The sequence below is a fragment of the Chelonia mydas genome, chromosome 5, assembly GCF_015237465.2.
Source record: "Chelonia mydas isolate rCheMyd1 chromosome 5, rCheMyd1.pri.v2, whole genome shotgun sequence".
NCBI classification, from domain to species: Eukaryota; Metazoa; Chordata; order Testudines; family Cheloniidae; genus Chelonia; species Chelonia mydas.
In genome coordinates this window covers 45,915,319-45,939,720 of record NC_051245.2, presented here as the reverse complement: position 1 = coordinate 45,939,720, position 24,402 = coordinate 45,915,319, and the positions used below count along the sequence as shown (strand labels likewise).

General features: G+C 41.9%; 1 protein-coding gene across 3 annotated transcripts in view; it reads left to right on the top strand.

Moving 5' to 3' along the window:
• The window catches only part of IQGAP2 (IQ motif containing GTPase activating protein 2), a 225,181-nt gene that overhangs the window by 39,521 nt on the left and 161,258 nt on the right, over nucleotides 1-24,402 (top strand). For all 3 annotated transcript variants that reach the window (XM_037902978.2, XM_037902979.2, XM_043546515.1), the window contains exon 2: nucleotides 10,354-10,453. In XM_037902978.2, the coding sequence (XP_037758906.1) occupies nucleotides 10,354-10,453 (100 nt within the window). The remainder of the gene's footprint in view (nucleotides 1-10,353; nucleotides 10,454-24,402) is intronic.

Below are 24,402 nucleotides of genomic sequence, written 5' to 3'. Positions count from 1 at the left end.
CTACCAAGCTTTCACTTTCCCACTGAAGCACTAGCATGACAGCTCAGCATTCCCCTCCTTCCCAAACACACCACCTGGATCCAGATTCATACCTATTAAGGTGTAAGCTCCCTACAAACCTCTTCTCTTCTTCCTCCTCCACCCTCTCCTCAGTATGCCAGACAAAAATCTTCAACAGAAGGAGCTGTGAGGGAAGGTGCTCTGCCAAATGGTCACTTGCTCTCTTCCCCTTCTTTGTCCTACTCAGTTCTCAACACAACCCGGTAGCTGCCAGAAGAGTTCAAGACCTGAAATTCAGTATAAGTTACTTCCAGCAGGCAGAGGCTCAGTTCTTGCAATCACATGTAATCATGTGCCTGTGCACACATCAGGATTGTAAGAAGACTTTCATTACTGTATGTGCTGCAGTAGGTTTTAAAGCATAAATGTTTTAAAATTGCATTCAGGCTGTATTGCAAATTTTGTTTTATACCAGATGACTTGACACTTTCAGTTTTATGGGACTATTTAAGAAGCTAAACACACAAAAAATAAACTTGACTTTCTTTTTCATGCAGTCCTCTAGTTATTTCTCATTGTAGAAATTTAAGTTTTTAATTATACTAAAAATAACTACAAAAATGGGATCATGGGATTCTGTGTTTTGAAAGCCACTACTTCTATATCAAATTAACTCTGCTTTCAAGTAAAAAGACTTCACTGCTATCCCACAAACTCAACCTGGGCACTGAGCAGCTTCTTGCACGTTACCACCAGTAATAAAGATTTTGTACATGCAGTCATGCTGTCAATTACCCGTGTGCAATATCACTTGACTTGCAGAATCTTTGTGGTGATATGTGAAAAGGAAAGAATTGGCTGAACTCTGGGTCTAGGCTGAGTTTACAGGTCTGGTACTTAAATTGATTTTATATTTTTAATTACTTAACTCATGTAAGATTAACACATTTTGATATGGAATACCATGTGGGTGGTGGCCTTTGTTTTTTAGAATCACTTTTCTGAGTGGAAACCAATACTTCAAATACTTTTGTTATTAAGTTCCTGTTTATCAGGTATGTTTCCTGTACTGTTAACTTCCCTCTGTCCCCGATGCTATATAGTGGGGTTGGGACAGCTATTTTAAAAGGCTCTTAATATAAATGCAGTCTTGTAGATTTCGAATATCAGATTAAAGTTGATTTTTGTCTTGACAGGAGGACTACAACATGGGGAAAATGACTTTTTTATGTGAACTTATGAACTTAATGCTTAGATATTCTGATATTTTATAGCAGGTGTATGTATGGAGTCGTCTTTCTGGATCAGATTCTGATGTTCTAGTATTAATCCAGAGGATTGATCATAATCTTCTACATAGTTTGTGATTCTTACTATGTAACTGCTCTAAAGAAGTGTTAAATTAAGTACTACTTTGGCTACAGATTTCTGGTTTTTACAAACTCCTGAAAATCTTTGTTCAGACAGGGTCTAATTAATCTACCTAATCTTACTGCAATTTTGTGACCATCACTATCGTTTCTGCATCTTCTTCTAGGATTAAATGATTCTGTTTTCCTCTAAAGTTAGACTCAGATGTGCACTCAGAACCACGTTTTAGGCTGTCTCTACTCTATGGGTCTGATGAGTGTTCCGTTGTTCAGTTGTATGAGTTGTAGTGATGATTAGAGTGCTAATTTAGACAAAGCTGCAGGCAGCTGCCAGTGTTTGGAGTGCAGATCTTTGCAGTGAGCATCTCTAAATGAATTAGTGGCTTTAAACTCTCTCCCTCTCCCTCTCCCACCTTGTCTGTACTAGTGCTCTTGTTGCTATCACAGATGCCATGGCCAGAGATTCTTCTCCTCCCCCCAGAAGAAAACAGACAAGGGTAGTCCAGAGTCTTTGTTTCAGCTGAGACATGATGCTAAACTTCGTTACAATTGACAAATGCCCACTTACAGGGTAGACTTTAGGTCACAAGAAATATGTGAACAAACACCCCCACCTCCCTCCAATACCTTTGGTCCTTAAAATAAACTCTTTTTGACTCCATAAGGAGTTTTGCTTACAGACTGCAAAAGAAGGCTGTCATAAATATAAAGGGAAGGGTAAACACCTTTAAATCCCTCCTGGCCAGAGGAAAAACCCTTTCACCTGTAAAGGGTAAAGAAGCTAGGATAACCTCACTAGCACCTGACCAAAATGACCAATGAGGAGACAAACTACTTTCAAAGCTGGAGGGGGGGAGAAACAAAGGTTCTCTCTGTCTGTGTGTTGCTTTTGCCAGGACCAGAACAGGAATGCAGATCAGAACTCCTGTAAAGGGCTAATAAGCAATCTAGTTAGATATGCGTTAGATTCCATTTCGTTTAAATGGCTGATTGGAATGTTTGTTCCTGTTTTTGTGTCTTTTTGTAACTTAAGGTTTTGCTTAGAGGGATTCTCAATGTTTTGAATCTGATTACCCTGTAAGGTATTTACCATCCTGATTTTACAGAGGTGATTCTTTTTCTTCAATTCTTCTTTTAAGAACCTGATTGCTTTTTCCTTGTTCTTAAGATCCCAAGGGTTTGGGTCTGTGTTCGCCTATGCAAATTGACGAAGATTTTTATCAAGCCTTCCCCATGAAAGGGGGTGTAGGGTTTGGGAGGATTGTGGGCGGGGGAGAAGTTTCCAAGCAGGCTCTTTCCCTGTTAGACGCTTGGTGGTGGCAGCAATAAAGTCCAAGGGCAAAAGGTAAAATAGTTTGTACCTTGGGGAAGTTTTAACCTAAGCTGGTAAAAATAAGCTTAGGGGGTTTTTCACGTGGGTCCCCACATCTGTACCCTAGAGTTCAGAGTGGGGAAGGAACCTTAACAAAGGCCTATAGAGTTTAATAAAACAAAATCAAAATTAGAGGGTGTAATTGTTTCCTGATAGAAGATCAAGCATATGGTGGATTTAGATAGACTATTGTTCTGACATATGTGATGTAATTTAGTATATTAGCTTGTTTAAATTTCGGTATCAGATTTTAAACTTTCAAATTTTAATGCTACTTTTAGTTCATTTCATGTTTTATTTTTCTGCACATTTTAATATGTCTTACAAATTCCATTGTTTCCAACTCCTTCACCATAAAATTAGTATATGTAAATATATAATATGTAATTTCTGGAGTGACTAACTTTATTGTATAATCTATAGGACACTAACTTTTTTTTACTTGAATTACTTGTCAACACTCTTTAGAACAGTTCTTCATTTACAAGTAGTGTTTGTACAGTTCTATTCATAGCATTTTGGGATATCTTTCAGAATCCTAACAAACCCATAACCTGGCAGCTAAAACTCACTTGATCACAAAACCATATTTAAGGGACCTTAATCTGTGTAGCTTCCACATATAGTGCATCTGTATACCCCATGCATGTGAGATTGGAACCTTTGACCAGTGAAGATGTGCAGGCACATGCCCCCACCTGATAGCATAATGGGCAGAGCTGCCCCGAACCTGTCCGTTCCCCCTTACCATTCCATGGCAGTGAGAGGGAGCTGTAAGGTGCCTGCCTGCTACCTCAGAGGGCCCTTTCACCAAACCAATTTGTGAATGTTTAGATTAGTTCAGCTCCATGACAAATTTCTGCCCTGTTGGCAGCCCTGTATATCTTCTTTAAATATCCTTTCTTCTGACTACTGTAAAGTGCCTTCCCACCTAAGAGCCAAGCTTAACCACTCTGGCATCAAGCTGAGCCCATTGTGATGGGGACATGTTCCTTAAATTGATGTAAACAGCTGGTGTCTTTTTTTGTTTTCATTTTGTGTCTGTCTCTCAAAACAAACACACATTCTGGGCCTGTGCTTTGTATGTCAGCCCTTCTCCACCTGAACTTATTGCTCCAGAGAGATACTCTGCTAAAACTACCTCCTGGAACAGCCTGTGAGGGAAGCATCTGACTTGGACAGTAGTTCCTTCAACTCCAACTCCAAAAAGGGATGCTCCTTCCAGCAATTTCTCCTCTTTCCAACCCCCTTGCTGCTCCAGTGCTGTGAGGGAGGAGTCTACATACAGAACTTGTTCTGAGGAGAGCCAAGAAATTGAGTCATACACCCTCTGAACCCTGAGTCTGGAGGCCTGATGAACCTGGACAGGATAGCAGGGCCAAATCTGTACCTCACCTGGCTGTGAGTGGAACTGAAGCCCATTACTGGCATACTTCTCCCTGGCACCAGCATCCACAGTACCAGACCGACCTGTACAGGCAGACCTGTCATTGACTTCCAGCACGGAGTCCCTCGCACTGGCCTTGGTACTGTTGGCTTGGGTTCCAGTCTTCCTGGTTCCAGAAAGGAATTAAATCCTCAGTACTGATCAGTATTCTATTCTACCACTGAGGGCAGCACCAACTCTAGAACAGATTTGCTGCTGCTCCCCTTTGTTCACCCAGTCTCTCCCTTGAATCAAGCAGAGATCCTCCTCCAGGCATCCATCCATCCGTCCTCCCTAGCGATTCCCCAAGCAGTGCAACTCCTTGTAATTACAGGACAACTCCCATGGCCCTTCACCTATGAGGAAAAAACAGTATGACAGGTTTATTTCTGCAGGCAGTACTCAGCCAGGCATAAGTCGTTGCTGAAAGGCTTGAGAAAAGAGTCCTCCTTCAGATATGGGTGGGGGTTGGAGAGGATCTGTAGCAGACCTATTTGCCACCAAGATAAGCAAAGGCCCTCTTCTGCTCTCGAGCAGATATTAGCCCAGATGCTTTAATCTTCCCTGATCTGAAGATCTCACTGCTTTTTCCTCCCATCCCCCTGAAATCCTAGGTCCATAAGGAAGATCAGGCAGGATGCAACCAGTGTTACTTGTATAACCCAGTAAAGGGTGACAGAGTATTGGCTCACAGACCTACTCAATCTGTCCGCAGAACAGCTGAATTCTCCTCTGTCTGCCAGACTTCCTCTTGGAGTTAAGGACCTATTTTCCACCCAGACCCCACCTCTCTACAACTGATTTCTTGAAAGTTGGCTGGCTGAATAAAGCAAAAATTAAAGATCCCAATACAGAACAGGAAACCCTCTCTACAGGATCAGTTTGCAGATAAAAGTGGAAGAGATTTTTTTCCATCTTGGCTTCACAAGATCTTGACAAGCCTGTCTCTGTTCTCATAGTTCAGGGCAACTGTACCTGTGTTCAAGGTCACCCATTCTAGGTTCCTGGCTCTTCAGCTGTCACCTCTATTAGGCGGAGACCCACATCTCTCTCCCTCCTGACCAGGGGTTTCCCAGGTTGTATGGTTCCCTGCCTACACTGTGATATGCCCAGTTAGCCAGACAGGTAATAGTCCGTGCTTTGCTTTCCTTCCAAAGGCTATGAACAGCATATTGGCCTGCAGTATAAGTTACCACACAGGTCTTACAAGAAAGTACATTTATTAAGGTGAAAGTACTATAGAGAAAATGTATTAAAGAATAAAATCTGCATGCATTCTAAAGCTTACTACAGATTACCCGAAGCCAACTTTGGCCTCTGGTAGGCATCAGTCCTTCAAAACCCACCACTGGGTTTTACTTGCTTACAAGTTCATAACTGTCTCCGATTCAGAAACAAACCCAAGCTGAGCAGCTCACTTTATAGAGCTCCAGCCTTTGATCTTGGCCTTTGGTAGCAGGTGATGAGAGACAAAGATCCTCTCCTCAAGGTACAGCTTCAAAAAGCTGGGTTTTTGCATTACTGGATTTGGGGAATTTGCATTCACCTTCTCCTAGATGTTCCCCAGGAAAACCCACTTAACACTTTTTTTTTATTCCAAACGGCCATTTTTATCTGGCACATTTGCTATAGTCCCGTAAACCCCCAGATCTCACATCTCCTCCCCCCCCCCCCCCCCCCCCCCCCCCCGGCAAGAGGGTACATACAATTCCAGCCCTCAGTAATAGATAAACCATTCATTTAATACAATGGATCCCAAAGATACTTTAACTTTCTTCAATAAGATCTCCTTAGGAGATGTCAGAAAATTTCATTTTCGTCCACCTTTAAACCTCAGAAGTCCCCTGATACATTTAACATTTGCATAAATTATAAACTGGGGTGTCTTCTCAATGGAGCCAACAAGCTTCCTGGAGCCCTAAAATGAGGATTTGCACTTGTTAAGTATCACCACCCTATGGAACTTGTCCATTCTTCTTGACTTCAGTAGCTCATAAAGACAACTCCACTAGCTCCCTTGGAGAATTTAAATACTTACATTCCTTCCACTTCAGAGCTTCATATTATAACACACACATTATGGATGCTCCTTTCTGGATGCTGTAGTAGCTGGTCTGTGCCTGGAGAAAATATCAGGCTTATAATGGAAACTTTACCAACCTGAACTAGAGAATCAATACTGTCATATCCACAGTCAGTGCGATATCGGTATCCCAGACTGACTGGCTCATGATGAGTAATTTTAACAAGTGACTTGCTTTGTACTAATAACTCTCTCAAACATCCAGTTTTCTCTCAATAATGCTCTGATGACACTGTTGGTGCTTCAAACTAACAGTGCCTTTCTTCAGCTCAATAAACATCAGACAATAGAAAATATCTCTATAGAGAAAACACAAACTATTTATATTAACAAATGGAAGTAATCCTACAACAGAATAAACATACTTATAATATTTCATACCATTATGTTTAGCAACAGACTAAATCTTTTTTTAGATTTGATGGATTATTGCAGAGAAAAATTGACTTGAGATTTTTTTTGCAGTCTGTAAATTAGTGTCATGCTTGCTGGAGTTAATGGACTGAAAAAAGTCAGAATAAAGCATGAATTTGATTTGAGTGGATGAAAATTTTAGTGGCTATTATAGGTGCAATCTTAAAAGTTGCAAGAAGAGGAGACATGCAGAGAAGGATAGATGCATGGAGGTGACTGAAATGGCTAAGCTTGACGTTTCAGTGTAATATAGGTGAATGTATTATACAGAGTAGCAACTCTAGGTCAGAATTTTAGGCAAGTCACTTCAACTTGTTTTAACTGCACATGTGCTTAGTCAGGATGCTCTTTAAGAGTTCTGTGATTCATCAGGGAAGTGTTGCTGTATAGTGCATGTTGCTATCAATTGTGGGCACAGAAGCAGCTGTCCCACATGTATCTTCAATATGGAGGAGCTAGCCTGTTTCTTTTAACAGTTGTAAATGGCATATCATGGAATTGGAATGATGTCAAATTTATTTACTATTAGGGCTGTTGATTTAATCTCAGTAAACTCACGCAATTAACTCAAATTTATAGTCATTAAAAATTTTTATCACACTGTTAAACATAGACTACCAATTGAAATTTATTAAATATTTTGGATGGTTTTTCTGTTTTCAAATATATTGATTTCTATTACAAAACAGAATATGAAGTGTATAGTGCTCACTTTATATTTCTTACAAATATTTGCACTGTAAAAAAACAACTATTTTCCAATTCATCTCTCACACGTACTGTAGTGCAATCTCTTTTTTTGTCGTGAAAGTGTAATTTACAAATGTAGATTTTTTTTGTTATATAACTGCACTCAAACAAAACAATGTAAAACTTTAGAGCCTACAAATCCAGTCAGTCCAGGGGTGGGCAAACTTTTTGGCCCGAGGGCCACATCGGGGTTTTGCAAAACTATATGGAGGGCCAGGTAGGGAAGGCTGTGCCTCCCCAAACAGCCTGGTCCCTGTCCCCTATCTGCTCCCTCCCATTTCCCGCCCCCCTAACTGCCTCCTGGGACCCCCTGCTCCCCGCCCCCTTACCATGCCAGAGTCTGCCGCGCCGCCTGGCAAGAGCGGCGGGCCAGAGCGCTGGTGGTGTGGCGCGCTCAGGCTGCGGGGGAAGGGCGGACAGCGAGGGAGGGGCCAGGGGCGAGCCTCCCCAGCTGGAGCTCAGGGGCCAGGCTGGATGGTCCTGCAGGCCGGATGTGGCCTGCGGGCCGTAGTTGGCCCACCTCTGAGTCAGTCCCACTTACTGTTCAGCCAAACGCTAAGACAAACTATTTTGTCTACACTTACGGGGGGATACTGCTGCCTGCTTATTTACAATGTCATCTGAAAGTGAGAACAGGTGTTTGAGTGGCACTTTTGTAGCCAGCATTGCAAGGTATTTACGTGCCAGATAATCTACACATTCATATGCCCCTTCATGCTTTGGCTACCATTCCAGATGACATGCTTCCATGCTGATGATGCTCATTAAAAAAGTATGTTAATTAAATTTGTGACTGAACTCCTTGGGGGAGATTTGTATGTCTCCTGTTCTGTTTTACCCGTATTGGGCCATATATTTCATGTTCTAGCAGTCTTGGATTATGACCCAGCACATGTTCGTTTTAAGAACACTTTCACTGCAGATTTGACAAAATGCAAAGAAATGTGAGATTTCTAAAAATAGCTACAGCACTTGACCCAATGTTTAAGAATATGAAATGTTATCCAAAATCTGAGTGGGGCGAAGTGTGGCGCATGCTTTCAGAACTCTTAAAAGAGAAACACACCAATGCGGAAACTATAGAACCTGAACCACCAAAAAGGAAAACCAACCTTCTGCTGGTGGCATCTGACTCAGATGATAAAGATGAACATGCATCGGTCTGCTCTGCTTTGGATCGTTATCGAGCAGAACCCATCATCGGCAGGGATAAGTGTCCTCTGGAATGGTGGTTGAAGCATGAAGGGACATGTGAATCTTTAGCGCATTTGGCACGTAAATATCTTGCGATGCCAGTTACAACTGTGCCTTGCGAGCGCCTGTTCTCACTTTCAGGTGATATTGTAAATAAAAAGCAGGCAGCAGTGTCTCCTGCACATGTAAACAAACTTGTTTGTCTGAGCAATTGGCTGAACAAGAAGTAGGACTTTGTAGGCTCTAAAGTTTGACACTGTTTTATTTTTGAGTGCAGTTTTTTTTTTTGGACATAATTCTACATTTGTAAGTTCAGCTTTCATGATAGAGATTGCACAAGAGTACTTGTATCAAGTGAATTGAAAAATACTATTGTTTTTTACAGTGCAAATATTTGTAATCAAAATATAAAGTGAGCACTGTATACTCTGTTGTAATTGAAATCAATATATTTGAAAATGTAGAAAACACCAAATATTTAAAATAAATGGTATTGTTTAACAGCACGATTAATCACAGTTCAGTTTTTTTAATCGTTTGACAGCCCTATTTACTATGGTTTAATTTTCTTATTTTTCTGGCTTGGGCAGTGTGCTTGCTGCACTAATGGCTGATCGAGAAGTGAAAAATTTTACAAATACAGAATTTTCTGTCCACTATCTTATGTAGTGTTTTTCATCCTAAGTGCTCTTGCAAACTCTAGAGCTAATTTTACCCACACAAAAATGCAACCATCTCTGGGGTGCGTCTGAACTTCTTGACAAGACATAGCCATACTACCCCAACTGCAGGTTTTAGAACTGAAATGGAGGTTACCTTCTCCAGTGGAGACTACACGGGGGGGGGGGAGGGGGAATTAATTACTTATGCTAGGGTAATGGCCATGATTGGAGGCATGTTGTGCTGGGTGCTGAATAAACACAAGTCCCCACTCCAGTGGCCTTACAATCCAAAAGATACAAATAGATCAAAGGCTGGTGATGAGGAATAACGTGCAAGCAGATAAGTGTGGTGACTAGCACAGTTTCGTTAGTTATGGGGGGCAGTTGAGTTTTTTGGTTTTTAGTAGGCAGAATGTAATTGCAGGACTTACAATTTTTGGCCAAGTTTAGTGCCATAGAAGCTGTAGACCTAAATTTTCAGAAGACTATGCAGGAAATTATCCATGCAATCTTGGTAACTGTACCCACATATACTGGAGAAGTTGTCCTTTGATGGTAAGGGCTTGAATTTTACAAAAGAGGGAGGTTGGTGATGGGGATTGTATATAATGGAGTAAGGAACAACCCAGTTAGGCCTACTGCCTGTTATCTTAATATTTGCCTGAAAAAGTGGTTGCTGGGGTGTTTGTCTGTCTTCCACTTATTAAAAAAGGTGATGGTGGGGGATAATTGAACTCTGCATGCCCCCTCAGATAAATAGTACGAAGAAGCTAATAAATCAAAGCAGGGAAAGTGTGTATGTTCAGATACTGAATGTGGTGCATGGAAGAGTGTTGGAGGAAATTTCCCCAATATTTTTATAAAACTTAGGTCTTTAACAGTGTTACAACTATAACATTATCCTTTTTTACGTGGTGTGGTAAGAGTACTTCTGTATTTGGCAAATATTTCTCAGTGAAGTCCTATAAAGAGCATTTTCTCAACTGCAGCAGTTTTTTTGGGTGTGTTGTTTTTAGTAAAATTGCGTTGTGGGTCACCTCTAATCCTTTATAATTTGACCTATTTTTTTTTTCTTTTTACAGCTATTGTGGATGATGAAAGGCTTTCAGCAGAAGAAATGGATGAGCGGAGGCGTCAAAACATTGCTTATGAGTATTTATGCCATCTAGAGGAAGCAAAAAGGTAAATCAAAATATACTCTAAAAAATCTCCAGTACTGAATTTTAATTTGTTGCAATCTCAAGATTATAGCTCTGAAAAATTTTCCTGAATGACTCAGTCTTATTTAGTCACTGATCTTGAAATTGTATAGAATCTTAAATAATACCAAGAATCTTGTGGTGAAGGGCGGCTTTTATAATTCAGCCAGATAATAGTAGCTTTTTATGAAGTAGAGAGGAATAATCTTCAGAAACTAGTGGTAATTTTAAATTAACACAAGCAATGGGCACTAAAGTCCAACTGTGGAGTATTGCCTGCATAGAGCAAAGGGTTTTATGAACAACATGCAAACATAGAATGCAGTTTATGCTTGATTCTTAAACCAGCAGTAGACCACTTATTGGACTGGGGGGAGGAGGGAAGGTGGCAAAATCACCTGCTGATGGAGTAGCATGATGTGGTACTTAATGTCACGAATAAAAGCATATTTACACTTAATGACTACTCTTCATGTAAAAATTGATACCTAAGAGGCTCGTTCTGCTGCTGTGTTGCCCTTCTGATAACTCCATAAGGGTCTCTTCCCTTTTTGTTCTTTTCTCAGGATAGAATCATCTGTGTGTGAGGAAAGGAGATTCTCTTGGATGTTTTTATTCTCCTGTATACAAAAAAGATTTCTAGATGACTTAAACTTTTTCTGAATTTTTTTCTAGCTTTAAAAGAATAGAAATATTTATTCTATGCATACAGCATATTGAGACTAAGATTCAGTGTTTCTCCCTAGAAACAATTTTTAAAACTTCAAATTTTTTTAAAAGTTTGTCTCCTGGAATGTCCCCCTCTCTCTAATCTTAACTGACACTTACACTTGTATGTATCTCTTTTTTTGCCAGGAGTCAACGGCCAATTAGAGAGACAAGGCGGGTGAGGCAATAATCTTTATTGGACCAACTGATGAGGGGAGAGAAGTTTTTGAGTTTACACAGGACTATTCCTCAAGTTGCTCTAATAAGAGAGATTACTTCAACCACCTTGTCTTTCCAATATCCTAGGACCAGCATGGCTGTAACACTGCATACAACTGCCAATTATCTTGCACCGGAGACATTATTATAATGACTTACGTTGTCCTAAAGGCTCCTGCCCTTCCTCATTCAATGTCCCATTTGTTATGCTGCTGCATTAACTGCAGTGCACTCTAGCTGTCTCATTCCTCACCTCCCTCTCTTTGAGCCAGAGTTGTTTCTTTTCTATCTATAGCTTAAAATTAGTAGTGAAATAGTGGTGACATGTCTGCATCTGTTCACGCTCGGCTCACGTTTTGAGGTTCTCCTTGCACAAATAAGGTTGAAATGGAACCTTAGATTCTGGAGCACAACCTAGCAGCCTCTAACAGAAAATACAAGTCCAATGAACCACAGCAAATGGGGCAGTGTGACCTCTGCTGATCACAGGGTGCAGGACAGCAGTCTCTGGCCTCTTCTAACCTTGGTACGCATACCCTGCACGCCACTGCTGCCTGCTGCAGTGAAAGGCAGGCTCTGTTCACACTACAGCGTATAGCTACAGGTGGCAGTGAGAGGCTGTGGCGGGAGGAGGCAGTGAGGAAAGGCTCCAGCAGTGGGGAGCCTTTCCCTTCTGCCTCTCGCTGCTGGAGTCTTTCACTGCTGCCCAAGTCCTTCACTGCAGTGGGAAAGGGTTCTGGCAGCAGAACATTACACTGCTAAAAGTAGCAGTGTAGATGTAGAAAGCGCCGCTTGAGCATGTAGCGAGCCATATGGGGTGTATACACTAGGGTTCTGGCGTGTCTGTACTTTACTCCCCAAAGCAGTGCCCCGCCAGCTACGCTCTCCTGCCTATAGCCATGCTAGCTGGACATGCAGTGTCTGTGTGCTATACGCAGCTGTAAGTGTAGAGCTACCCTTTGAAATGCCTGCGACAGCCCATTACCAGAGAGACTGGTAAGGGTGCAGCCCTCTAGCAACAAAACAGTGGAAGAGCAGCAGACGCAGTGGCAACAGAATTCAAGCCTTAACCCAAATAGGGTGTTTCCAGTCTGGGTTGTATGCTTGTGTGCACCAGTTGCATCTTCAGTAAAGTCTTGGCTGCTGTCATGGAGCCCAGAGTCAGTTCTCAAAGTCCTGCAAAGTAAATGATCCAGAAATTACCATGAAAGGGGGGGAAATGACTCCTTTTCCCTTACTGAATGTACAAGATCATTCTGCTCTGGATCTTTTGAGTCCATGTTTTCCGTTACAAACTTTGCTTTTATTTTCGGGGGGGGAGGAACTTGAATGCTAGTATTTTTCAGCATTAGGACGTTATTGAAAGTAGATCTTTGTCTTGTCAGTCTATGAAGAATTTTTGTGGAGGTGGAAAAATAAGCGTTCACACTTCGTATAACTAAATACCGGTTGTCTGAGAACCAACACACATGCTCAGCCACTGTTACAGAGCAGTAAAGATTGGTTTAAAGGTAGGGCTATAGTTCAGATGCCGGGAGGACAATTTTACTGCTGCTTCTCTGCAGCTCCAGAAACAATAGCAAATGCTCTGCTGCAATTAAGGAGTGGTATTGTGCAAATACAACATATACTATTTTAGCCTGTTCCGAAGGGCTTAGTAAAAGTGTCAGTGCCTAAAAGATTTGGGCCATGACATGGCTATTGGTATATCAAGGAGTTACGCAGTGCTGTAGCAGTGTTTTTTCTTTACTAGCAATGTGGTCCAGTCTTTTTGCACTGTTTATAATCAAAATGTTGTGTCCTAACAGCTGTGTGTTTCAAAATGCCAGAGTTAATTAAAAGGTGAAGAATGTGTACCGTCAGACACTTTTAAAAATTTTTTTTCACGCTTACGTTCTCTACCGCAGCTTTGAGAAATCCTCCTGTGTTAAACCTGAAAGAGGAATCTCTTGTTGTTTTTTTTTCTGTACTTCTGTAAATAGTGCCTTCCTGTACTGAGGTACAGTGTCCCTATGCTACATGAGTAACAAAATAGGAAATAGCTTTTTAAATATAATCAGCAGACTTGGAATGTCTACAGAGATCAGCAGGGTTTGCACAGGGCGTTATATTTGATAGTCAAAACATGTTTGTTCCATTGCGTTATACGACCAAAAAAATTTGCCACCTGCTAATGGCAAATGTAAATCATAAAATTTGTGAATTGAACCATTTGTCCTCAAAATGTCAGCCACATGGGAATGATCTAAGGAAAATGTTTTTCCACAGTGTTAAATTAATATTCTCAAGTGTCTAAAATTTATCAAAGCAATAAAATTGAGATTAAAGCTGTCAGACTTCAATCTTTCTCCTCTACGCAGTGTAGCATGGGTGTGTAGAATGGAAGCACATGTGAGAGGAAGCAGAAAGGTTTCCTCAGTGAGTTTTAAAAATCCTACAGTAAAATACTGCAGGCTTCTTCAGATTAGTATTAAGCTACTATACATAAAGAGCAGCATCTGTATCATAACATTTCTCAGTAAACATGCTAGTCTTGTCCTGCAAAGTGTTGTAAGAAATTGTGCTGTACACTTTTTAATTGGGTGAAGTTAATTGAAATAGTGAGAAACTCTTCCAAAGAGGATTTCATGGTGGTATCCTTGTAATACCTAGAATTTCATACACCCCACTCCCTTTCCCCCATCCACTTGGCTTTCATTTTTGCTGGTCTTTCCACAGAGCTGTGTGCAATAACTGTCTCATTCTGGACCGTAACATAAATTTGAGTTTTGGTAGCTGTCACTTGAAATTGTGGTATGCTAGTTGCTTATTACAAACTCAATGTATGCTAGCATGGTTGGCTGTGGGGATGAACTTGTCCATAGAACAAGATGGTACAGCTCCGATTGACTTGATGGAAATTACACCCACTTATGCTAGGGCTGAGTTTAATCCATAGCATCTGTATTTTATTACAATTTCTGCTTCTCTGTCAAACTGATGTATTTCATTATGGAGGTATCTGTTGTAATTACGTTGTTAAAATGGATCTCTGGGAGCAACTTTAAGCCTTGTTTTTGCTCCCTCAGTCTCGTCCCATTTTAATAGGAACAAGATATTCCTGTGAGTTATTGTCCACTGCGGGATAGGCAGACTCCCCCCACCCCCACCCCCACCCCCCAGAGTTTTGCAAGTGTAGGAAAATAGTTTGGAAGTGTTTCTATTCAAGACAGTTGAGGTTTTTGGTGTTCAGGGCTTTTGCCTCCTCTCCTGTTAGAGGGAACCCAGATTCTCAAGTGTAACTCTCTCCAAACTGTCATGCATAGTATAACTTTAAGTGGGTATGAAATGGTCCTTTATGACATTGGCTGGATCAGTCAGCAAAGCAGCAGTGTAAAAATGTACACAGTTTAGTGCTTAAAAGGTCAAGCACTGAAGTGCTTAACTGGTTCAGGCATAAGCTAATGTTGTGATTATTTGGCTTGTTATGCAGAACCTCAGACTATAGAATTTCCCTGAACTAATTTCTGTCTTCAGAAAGGGGGGGGGAAAAAAACCCCCAAAGATATCCTTTAATTAAATTTTGATTTAAAAATTGCCAGTGATAGAGAATCCATCACAACCCCTTGCTGGTATGTCACTTCCACTTGCTCTTAACTTTTTTGATATGCCTTATTTCCCATCCAAATTTGTCTAGCTTCTCGCCATTGCATCGTGTTATGCTTCTGCCTGCTTGACTGAAGAGCCCATTATCAAATATTTGTTCCCCACATATATACAAACTGATCAAGTCACCTCTTCCTCTTCTGTTTGTTGGAGTCAAGGGGCTTAATCTGTTCAATTTATCACTATAAAGCATCCTTTTCTAATCCTTTAATCGTTCTCATGGCTCTTCTCTGAACCCTGTCCAATTTATCAACACCCTTGAATTGTGGACACCAAAACTAGGCACCATATTGCAGCAGCAGTTGCACCAGTGCTAAATAGAGGTAACATATCCTCCCTGTCCTACTAGGGATTCCCTTATTTATGTATCTAAGGATTGTGATGGCCCTTTTTGGCCACAGCATCATATTGGGTGCTCATGTTCAACTACCTAACCCCGATGCCACCCCCCCCTCCCCCCCCCCCCCCAACCAAGTCTTGTTCAGAGTCACTGCTTCCCAGGATAGAGTCCCCCACTCACTAAATATGGCCTGCATTCTTCCTAGATTTGTCTTCACATTTGGCAGTACTGAAATACATACTGTTTGCTTATGCCCAGTTGACCAAGCGATCCAGATTGCTCTGTATCAGTTGATCTGTCTTGTCCTCTTTGTGGTCTCATCTTCAATGACCACTGATAAAATATGATTTCTCACAGGTTTGATAAAAATGTTAAATAGCCTAGGGCCAAGAAGCAATCCCTTAGGGACCCCACTATAAATACACTTGCTTGAGAATGATTCACCATCTAAAATTGCATGTTGAGACAGTCACTTAGCCAGTTTTTAACACATACATTTAATATGTGCAATGCTAATTTTTGTATCATTCTAGATTTTCATCAAAATATCGTGCAGTATGAAGTCAAATACCTTACAGAGGACTAAGTATATTATAACAACACTATTACTTTTATCAACCAAGCTTGTAATCACTTTTTTAAAAAAAACCAAAGCCCTCAAGTTAGACTGGATCTGTTTTTCCATAGGCCCATGTTGATTTGACATTAATTATACTACCTTTCTTTAATTCTTCATTAATAGTCCCATATCCGCCCCTCCATTTTTTGGGGGGGGATTGGTGTCAAATTGGTATGCCTATAATTATCTGGGTCATTCAATTTACTCTTAAATATTGACACAACATTAGCAGTCTTCTGGAACTTCCCCCATGTTCCAAAAGTTATTGAAAATCAACATTAATGGAGTGCTATGGAAACCAATGTCTATACTTGTTGACTTTTGACACTTGAGAATGGGTGTGAATAAGTCCTACACAAAGGTGATTTAAGCAGCTCTAAGCTTGGATTTTTATAAGGATTTAAAGTTAAACACACAAAATGATAGGACTGGAAGGGGTCTTGAGGTTATCTAGTCCAGTCCCCTGCCTCATGGCAGGACGAAGTATTATCTAGACCATTCCTGACAGGTGTTTGTCTAACCTGCTCTTAATCTCCAGTGATGGAGATTTCACAACCTACCTAGGCAGTTTATTCCAGGGCTTAATCATCCCGACAGTCGGGAAGCTTTTCCTAATGTCCAACCTAAACCTCCCTTGCTGCAATTTTAAGCCCATTGCTTCTTGTCCTATCCACAGAGGTTAAGAGAACATTTTTCTCCCTCCTCCTTGTAACAACCTTTTATATACTTTGAAAACTGATATCATGTCCCCCTCAGTCTTCTCTTTTCCAGACTAAACAAACTCAGTTTTTTCAATCTTCCATCATAGGTCATGTTTCCTAGACCTTTAATCATTTTTGTCGCTCTTCTCTGGATTTTCTTCAATTTATCCACATCCTTCCTGAAATGTGGCACCCAGAACTGGACACAATAGTCCAGTTGAGGCCTAATCACCGCAGAGCAGAGTGGAAGAATTACCTCTCGTGTCTTGCTTACAGCATTCCTGCTAATACATCCCAGAATGATGTTCGCTTGGGGCAACAGTGTTAGTGACTCATATTTAGCTTGTGGTCAACTATGACCCCCAGATTCTGTTCTGCAGTACTCCTTCCTAGGCAATTGTTTCCCATTTTGTACATGTGCAACTGATTGTTCCTTCCTAAGTGGAGTACTTTGCATTTGTCCTTATTGAATTTCATCCTATTTACTTCAGACTGTTTCTCCAGATCATTTTGAATTTTAATCCTATTTTCCAAAGCACTTACAACCCCTCCCAGCTTGGTGTAGTCCAAACTTTATAAGTGTACTCTATGCCATTATCTAAATCACTGAAGATATTGAACAGAAGCGGACCCAGAACTGATCCCTGCAAGACCCCACTCATTACATCCTTCCAGCATAACTGTGAATCACTGATGATTACTCTGTGGGAATGGTTTTGCACCCACCTTTATAGTAGCTCCATCCAGGTTGCATTTCCCTAGTTTATGAGAAGGTCATGCAAGATGACAGTATCAAAAGTTTTACTAAAGTCAAGATCTACCATGTCTACTGCTTCCCCCTATCCACAAGGCTTGTTACCCTGTCAAAGAAAGCTATCAGGTTGATTTGACACAACTTGTTCTTGACAAATCCATGCTGACTGTTTACTTATCACCTTATTATCTTCTAGATGTTTGCAAATTGATTGTTTAATTGTTCCATTATATTTCTGGGTACAGAAATTAAGCTGACTGGTCTGTAAGGTTGTCCTTATTTCCCTTTTTTATAGATGGGCACTATATTTGCCCTTTTCCAGGCTTCTGGAATCTCTGCCGTATTCCATGACTTCTCATAGATAATCACTAATGGCTCAGATATCTCCTCAGTCAGCTTCTTGAGTATTCTAGGATGCATGTCATCAGACCCTGGTGACTTGAAGACCTCTAATTTGTCTAAGTAATTTTTAACTTGTTCTTTCCCAATTTTAGCCTCTTCTGATCCTACCTCACTTTCACTGGTATTCACCATGTTAAATGTCAAACAAAGAAGTCATTAAGCACCTCTCCTATTTCCACATTTTCTGTTATTGTTTCTCCCCTCTCCCCCCCTCCCCGCCCCATTGAGTAAAAGGCCTAGCCTGTCCTTGGTGTTCCTCATTCTACAAATACATTAGAAGCAAATTTTCGTGTTACCCTTTGTGTCTAGCTAGTTTGATCTCGTTTTGTGCCTTGGCCTTCCTAATTTTGTCCCTACATACTGTATTTGTTTATATTCATTCTTTTAATTTGACCTAGTTTTCACTTTTTGTAGGACTTTAGATTTTTAGATCACTGATGATCTCCTGGTTAAGCCAGGGTGGCCTCTTGCCATACTTCCTAGCTTTCCTATGCAGTGGGATAGTTTGCTCTTATGCCCTTAATAATGTCTCTCTGAAAAACTGCCAACTGTCTTCAATTGTTTTTCCCCTTAGACTTGCTTCCTAGGGGATTTTACCTACCAACTCCCTGAGTTTGCTGAAGTCTGCCTTCTTGAAATCCATTGTCTTTATTGTGCTGTTCTCCCTCCTACCATCCTTTAGAATCATGAACACTACCATTTCATGATCACTTTCACCCAAGCTGCCTTCTACTTTCAAATTCTCAACCAGTTCCTTCCTATTCGTCAAAATCAAATCTAGAACAGCCTCCCCCCTAGTATCTTTCTCCACCTTCTGAAATAAATTGTCTCCAATACATTCCAAGAACATGTTGGATAATCTGTGCCCTGCTGTGTTTCTCCCAACAGATGTCTGAGTAATTGACGTCCCCCATCACCACCAAGTCCTGTGCTCTGGATGATTCTGTTTTTTAAAAAAAAAAAAAAAAAAAAAAAAGCCTCATCCAATTCTTCCTGGTTTGGTGGTCTGTAGTAGACTCCTACCATGACATCACCCTTGTTTTTTACCCCTTTTATCCTTACCTAGAGACTTTCAAGAAGTCTGTCTCCTATTTCCATCTCAACCTCAGTCCAAGTGTATATATTTTTAATATATACGCTAACACCTCCTCCCTTTTTTCCCTGCCTGTCCTTCCTGAGCAAGCTGTATTCTTCTATACCAATATTCCAGTCATGCGTATTGTCCCACCAGGTCTCTGTGATGCCAACTATGTCATAGTTGTGTTTATTTACTAGCATTCCGAGTTCTTCCTGCTTATTCCCCATACTTCTCGCATTAGTATACAGACAGCTAAGACCTGGGTGGGGGAATCAAATCTGTATCTATCTTCTCTCCTTTTATCCCTTCTATAACAGCCCATGCTCCCCCCCCCCCCCCGCCCCATAGAGACCATAGAGATAGCTGTGGAACAACAGACTAGCTAACATAAGTATCTCAACTGCATAAAGTACTTTTAAAGGACACTTTTTTTTTTTTCAGATACTTATTGTACCTGGGTCTCTATTTTTTTTTTTTTAAAGGGCTTTCACACATTTTTTAATAGCAGATAGTTCCTGGCTTGGTGGCAAAGACTTACATTATCATAAATAGGAGGATCTGTAACAAGCTGGAGGAGTGACTCTTCCTACTTTAATCCATTTGAAACTAGGAGTGCTGACAAATGAGTCTTTACTATGGAATCACTTACAGGTTCATCTCATGGTTTATGGAGAATTCTGTTGTTAAAGTACTTCTTCTACAGTAACATCCAAAAATAGCTAGCATGCCCTTCAGTACAAAGTATTAGATTTTTATTATGTGGCTTAGAGACTGAAGGCTACAGTAGGTACAAAGTAGTATATATTAGAATGCCTCAGTGGCCCAGTTATAATGTTTTGTACTGTAATTTGGAAGACCTGGCTTCAGATATTTGCTCTCTTGTAACCCTCTTGGTTACAAGGCCTTGCTAGGTAATAGCATGTGTGCTCTGGTCTGGGGGGGGAACCTCTGAGCAATGAGGGTGTAGTATTTGATGTTCCTATCCCATTCCTGACTAGAATAAGGTGCCTGTGGTAGAGTAACCCCTCTTCCTCTGAGGATGGAAGAGTACAGTGTGAAGTTCAATGCAGATACTTTTCAAACCCTGGTTGGGAATTAACTCCAGTAGTGAGTATTTTAGGGTTGCCAACTTTCTAGTCGCACAAAATGAAACACCCCTGCCCTGTCCCTTCTCCAAGGCCCTGCCCCCTGCTCACTCTATCTCCTCCCTCTCCCCCATCGCTCGCTCTCCCACACCCTCTCTCACTTGCTCACTTTCACTCGGCCGGGGCAGGGGGTTGGGGTGTGGGAGATGGAGTGGGGTTGGGGATGAGTGGCTTAGGGTGCAGGAGGGGGTCAGATCTGGGGCAGGAGGTTGGAGGGCGGGAGGAGGTGTGGGTTGCATGCTCTGGCCAGGCAGCGCTTACCTCAGGCAGCTCCTGGAAACGGCCGGCATGTGCTAGGCACGGGGTGGATACAGGAGCTCTGTGTGCTCCCCATGCCCACAGGCACCACCCCTGCAGCTCCATTGGCCATGGTTCCTGGCCAATGGCAGCTGCAGAGCTGGTGCTCGGGGCAGTGCACCGAGCCCCCATAGTTGCCCCTGTGCTTAGGAGCTGGATGTGCCGTCTGCTTCTGGGAGTTGCTCGGACCCAAGGCAGGCATGAAGCCTGCCTTTGCCCTGCTGACTGGACTTTTTTAGTGCCTTGGTCAGCAATGCTGACCAGTGCTGCCAAGGACCCTTTTGGACTGGGAGTTCTGGTCGAAAACTGGATGTTTGGCAACCCTGGTGCATTCAGGCACCAACTGCAGCATCTAAGCTTCTGTCCTCTTTTTAAAAACAATAATCCAAATGTGAAGTAAGTATAAACCAAAGCAGTGATGTTTGCAGACTGCTCCAGTGCTGCTCCAGCATGTAGTTTTGTCAAGCTGCAGGTGACTGAAATTGCTGTGATACATGTCAGTTTTCATTGGAGCATTTTGTAAACTTGGAGCACTAATGAAACTGATACTCCAGTATCACTCACCTGATGATGATGATTTATGATTATGATAAGTAGGGTTGGAAGCATGCATGGGCTCTTTCCTTGCTTGAAAGAAGGAATCAAATGCAGAGATTGAACAAAAGGTAGAATAACAGACCTTATTATTTGCCCCCTCCCCCAAGCATGCCCTGTCCCTGCTCCTCCCCCTCTGTCCCAGAGCCAACCTGCATACCATGAAACAGCTGTTCATTGCGGGCGGGAGGTGCTGGGAAGGACAGGGAGGAATGATCAGCAGGGCTACCGGCAGGGGAGAGGCGGTGGGGAGAAGGGGGAGCTTGGCTGCCCGTGGGTGCTAAGCACTGCTAATTTTTCTCTTTGGGTGCTCCAGTCCTGGAGCACCCACGGAGTCGGCGCCTATGTCCACGTCCACCCTTCTGAGCAGTATGGAAGCTGTGGGTGCAATGTGGAAAGGGGGAAAGACACAATGCTCACAGAAAGAGGGAGGGAGAAGGGGTGCCTTGGATCTCAGACCCCCGTTAGCCAGACGCTAATAGGAAGGGAGCAAGGTCTGTGGGCATTGCCTTGGTGTTTAGCCTCTCACCTAGGTAATGCCCCTGCACAGTTTTTCCCCCATTTTTCATATCATGTTATCGAACAGCAAGATGACTAAACTTAATACCTTTTTGGGTAAAATTTAGCAGCCCTGTGTGTGAGATGTGAATGGCCTGGTAGGTAGAAGGGAGTAGGAGGAAGAGTGTGTTGAGTTAAAAGTATACAAGGGTCAGATTTTTCTGGGGAGGGGAAGTGAGGATGTTTGGGAGAGAGCAGAGAATATGGGAAGAGACCGTTTAGATAAGAGGGCGAGAAGGAGGACAAGTGATAAAACAGCAAATCTAACAAAGGCCCTTTTTTAATTTCATTTGGATTAAAATATCCCCGGAATTTATCAGCATTTTTATTACAAAAGTTAAACAGATGAAAATCAGTGCAAATATTAGCACCAGTTTTCTGGATAAACATCCAGATTGATAGTGGGGAATGGAAGGATAGGAAGAAAGCAACTAATAAAGAAAACTAAGAGTATTGAAATTAGAAGCAGTTTAATGCTGTTAGTGTACACTTTCATGAAACTAACAGTAGATACATGCAGGTGTGTAGATTCTACTACATGATTTTACTTTGAGACCATGTAAATGCAAGGCAACTTATTAACATAAACACATCTACTTGATGTATTGGATTTTCTTAACATAATCTGTATTTTCTTCAGTTTTTACTGAGTTACAGCTGTTGTAAAATGCAGGAGTTTTAATTAAAAATCAATAAACTGAAAACAAAGGGCCTTAAATATAACCTAAGGAAAGAACTAATCTGTTGTAGGGGAATATTTTTCTCTACAAGGCAGCCTAATAATCTCCAACTAATCTCCATTTAAGAAAGATGAGGAGAATACTGATTGTACCAGATGCCTACTAGCCATCGTGAAAAAAGGTGATGTCGAATATCCCCTCCTACAGCCACTTCGCCTGCAAGCTGAAGGAGTAAAACAATGGAGTATTTAATGCAGGGGTGGGCAAACTTTTTTGGCCTGAGGACCACATCTGGGTAGGGAAACTTCATGCAGGGTCATGAATGTGGAGCAGGGAGTTGAGGTGCAGCAGGGGGCTCAAGGCAGGGGGTTGGGTTCAGGATGCAGTGGGGGCTCAGGGCAGGGGGTTGGGGTGCAGGAGGGGTTCGGGGTGTGGGCTCCGGCCCAACGCCACTCACCTTGAGCGACTACGGCGTGACAGTGGCATGCAGTGGGGCTAAGGCAGGCTCCCTGTCTGCCCTGGCCCTGCACCGCTCCTGGAAGCAGCTGGCACCAAGTCCTTGCAGCCTCTGGGAGCTTTGGAGGAAGTACCTGCGGGCTACAGCAGTGTGCGGAGCCCTCTGCATTCCCCCTCCTCCAGGGGCCGTAGGGATGTGGTGCTGGCCACTTCCGGGAGCGGAGCGGGGGCAGGGAGCCTGCCTTTAGCCCCGGGGCGCCACGGCAGTGGCAATCCCGCAGGCCGGTTCCAAAGCCCTGATGGCCTGCAGGCCATAGTTTGCCCACCCCTGGTTTAATGGGTACTGTAGTTAAGTGAAAAACTGTCAGCTTTCTAAGTGTAAATTACTACATCTCTTGCTTGTTGTACATCTCCCTTCCCTGGGCCTTCCTGGCTTAACTCATTTTCCCTCCCCTCTTCATGGTGGAGATCTTAGTTCTGAAATTTTAAACTTATTTAAATGTTTGTGCTTACATGATATAAAGATGCTAAATATTAATATTTGTATTTGGAGCATGTTTGGAGGGGGAGAACTTCAGTTGTCCGCCTCTACTGTGTTCTTCCTAGGCTGGTTGTAGTTAAATGTGACTAGATTCATGATTGGGGTTTGTGGATTTTAGCCATATACCTGAAAACAGGAAGTCCCCAGTATAAGGAAGCATTTTCATGCAGCCATTAATCTGAGTTTTGCCCTTGTTTCAGCTTTGTCCACTTCTGAAACAGAGAATGTGAAAAGAGATATGAAACTATATATTTTCTGAATTTCTGCAGTTGGATAAGAAAAATACATGACATCTCTCTGGAGAAAATGGTGGGTCCTTTTTTAAAAAAGGATCAAAACATACAAATTATATGAATTTTAAGTGATGAAACCTTTTTCTTATGGCACTTAACTTCTTCTGTTTCCTCTGCTGCTGAGATCAACCTGCAGTAGTATGAAGTCTCAACTTTCTTATTAGCTTGGTATCAAGCACTGAAATTTAAAAGGTAATGACACTTATCTGGGAGATTCTGCTGCAGCCCTTGATGATCTGAAGTAAAGTGTGTGTGTGTGTGTTTCGGATAAGTTCAGTGTCTCATTACCAAATTGATTTAAAAAAAAATCTTGTTGCTGTGTGTCCTTGGAAAACAGACTTTGATCTGCTGTCACTAAATACACATACCTGTGACATTTCATTTCAATATTTATTCCCAACTCCTCGAGGTCAAAGTGGTATCACATGATGATTTATTTATCAAAGTACTGACTGGCTAAGAACCAGAAAAGAAAATAAGTTGCACACTAACTAGTACAAACGCATGGTTTTTAAGGCTCTATACTGCCCTCAGATGGAATGTAGGTAAACATTGGGTGTGACCTTATAAATAAAATATTGGAAATCTTTTCTAGACAGGTATCAAGGATTTACTTCCCTATAGAAGATGTTCAGATCCACTAGTTAGCTGTACTCCAAATATAGGTTCATCGGTTGTGGGTGAGAGAATCCTACTACAGTGCAGTTAATGTTTTTACAAATAGCTTGCTGTGGGTATGTCTACACAGCCTGCAGGAGCAAGCCTCAGTTTGGGTTGATAAACTTGGGTAGTGAGGCTCATGCTAGCACTCTTTTGAAGTGCTGCATAAACAGTTCTTTGAACTTGCAGCTCAGGCTCTGAAGCCCACCGCCCTCCCTAGGCTTCAGAGCCTGGGCTGCATA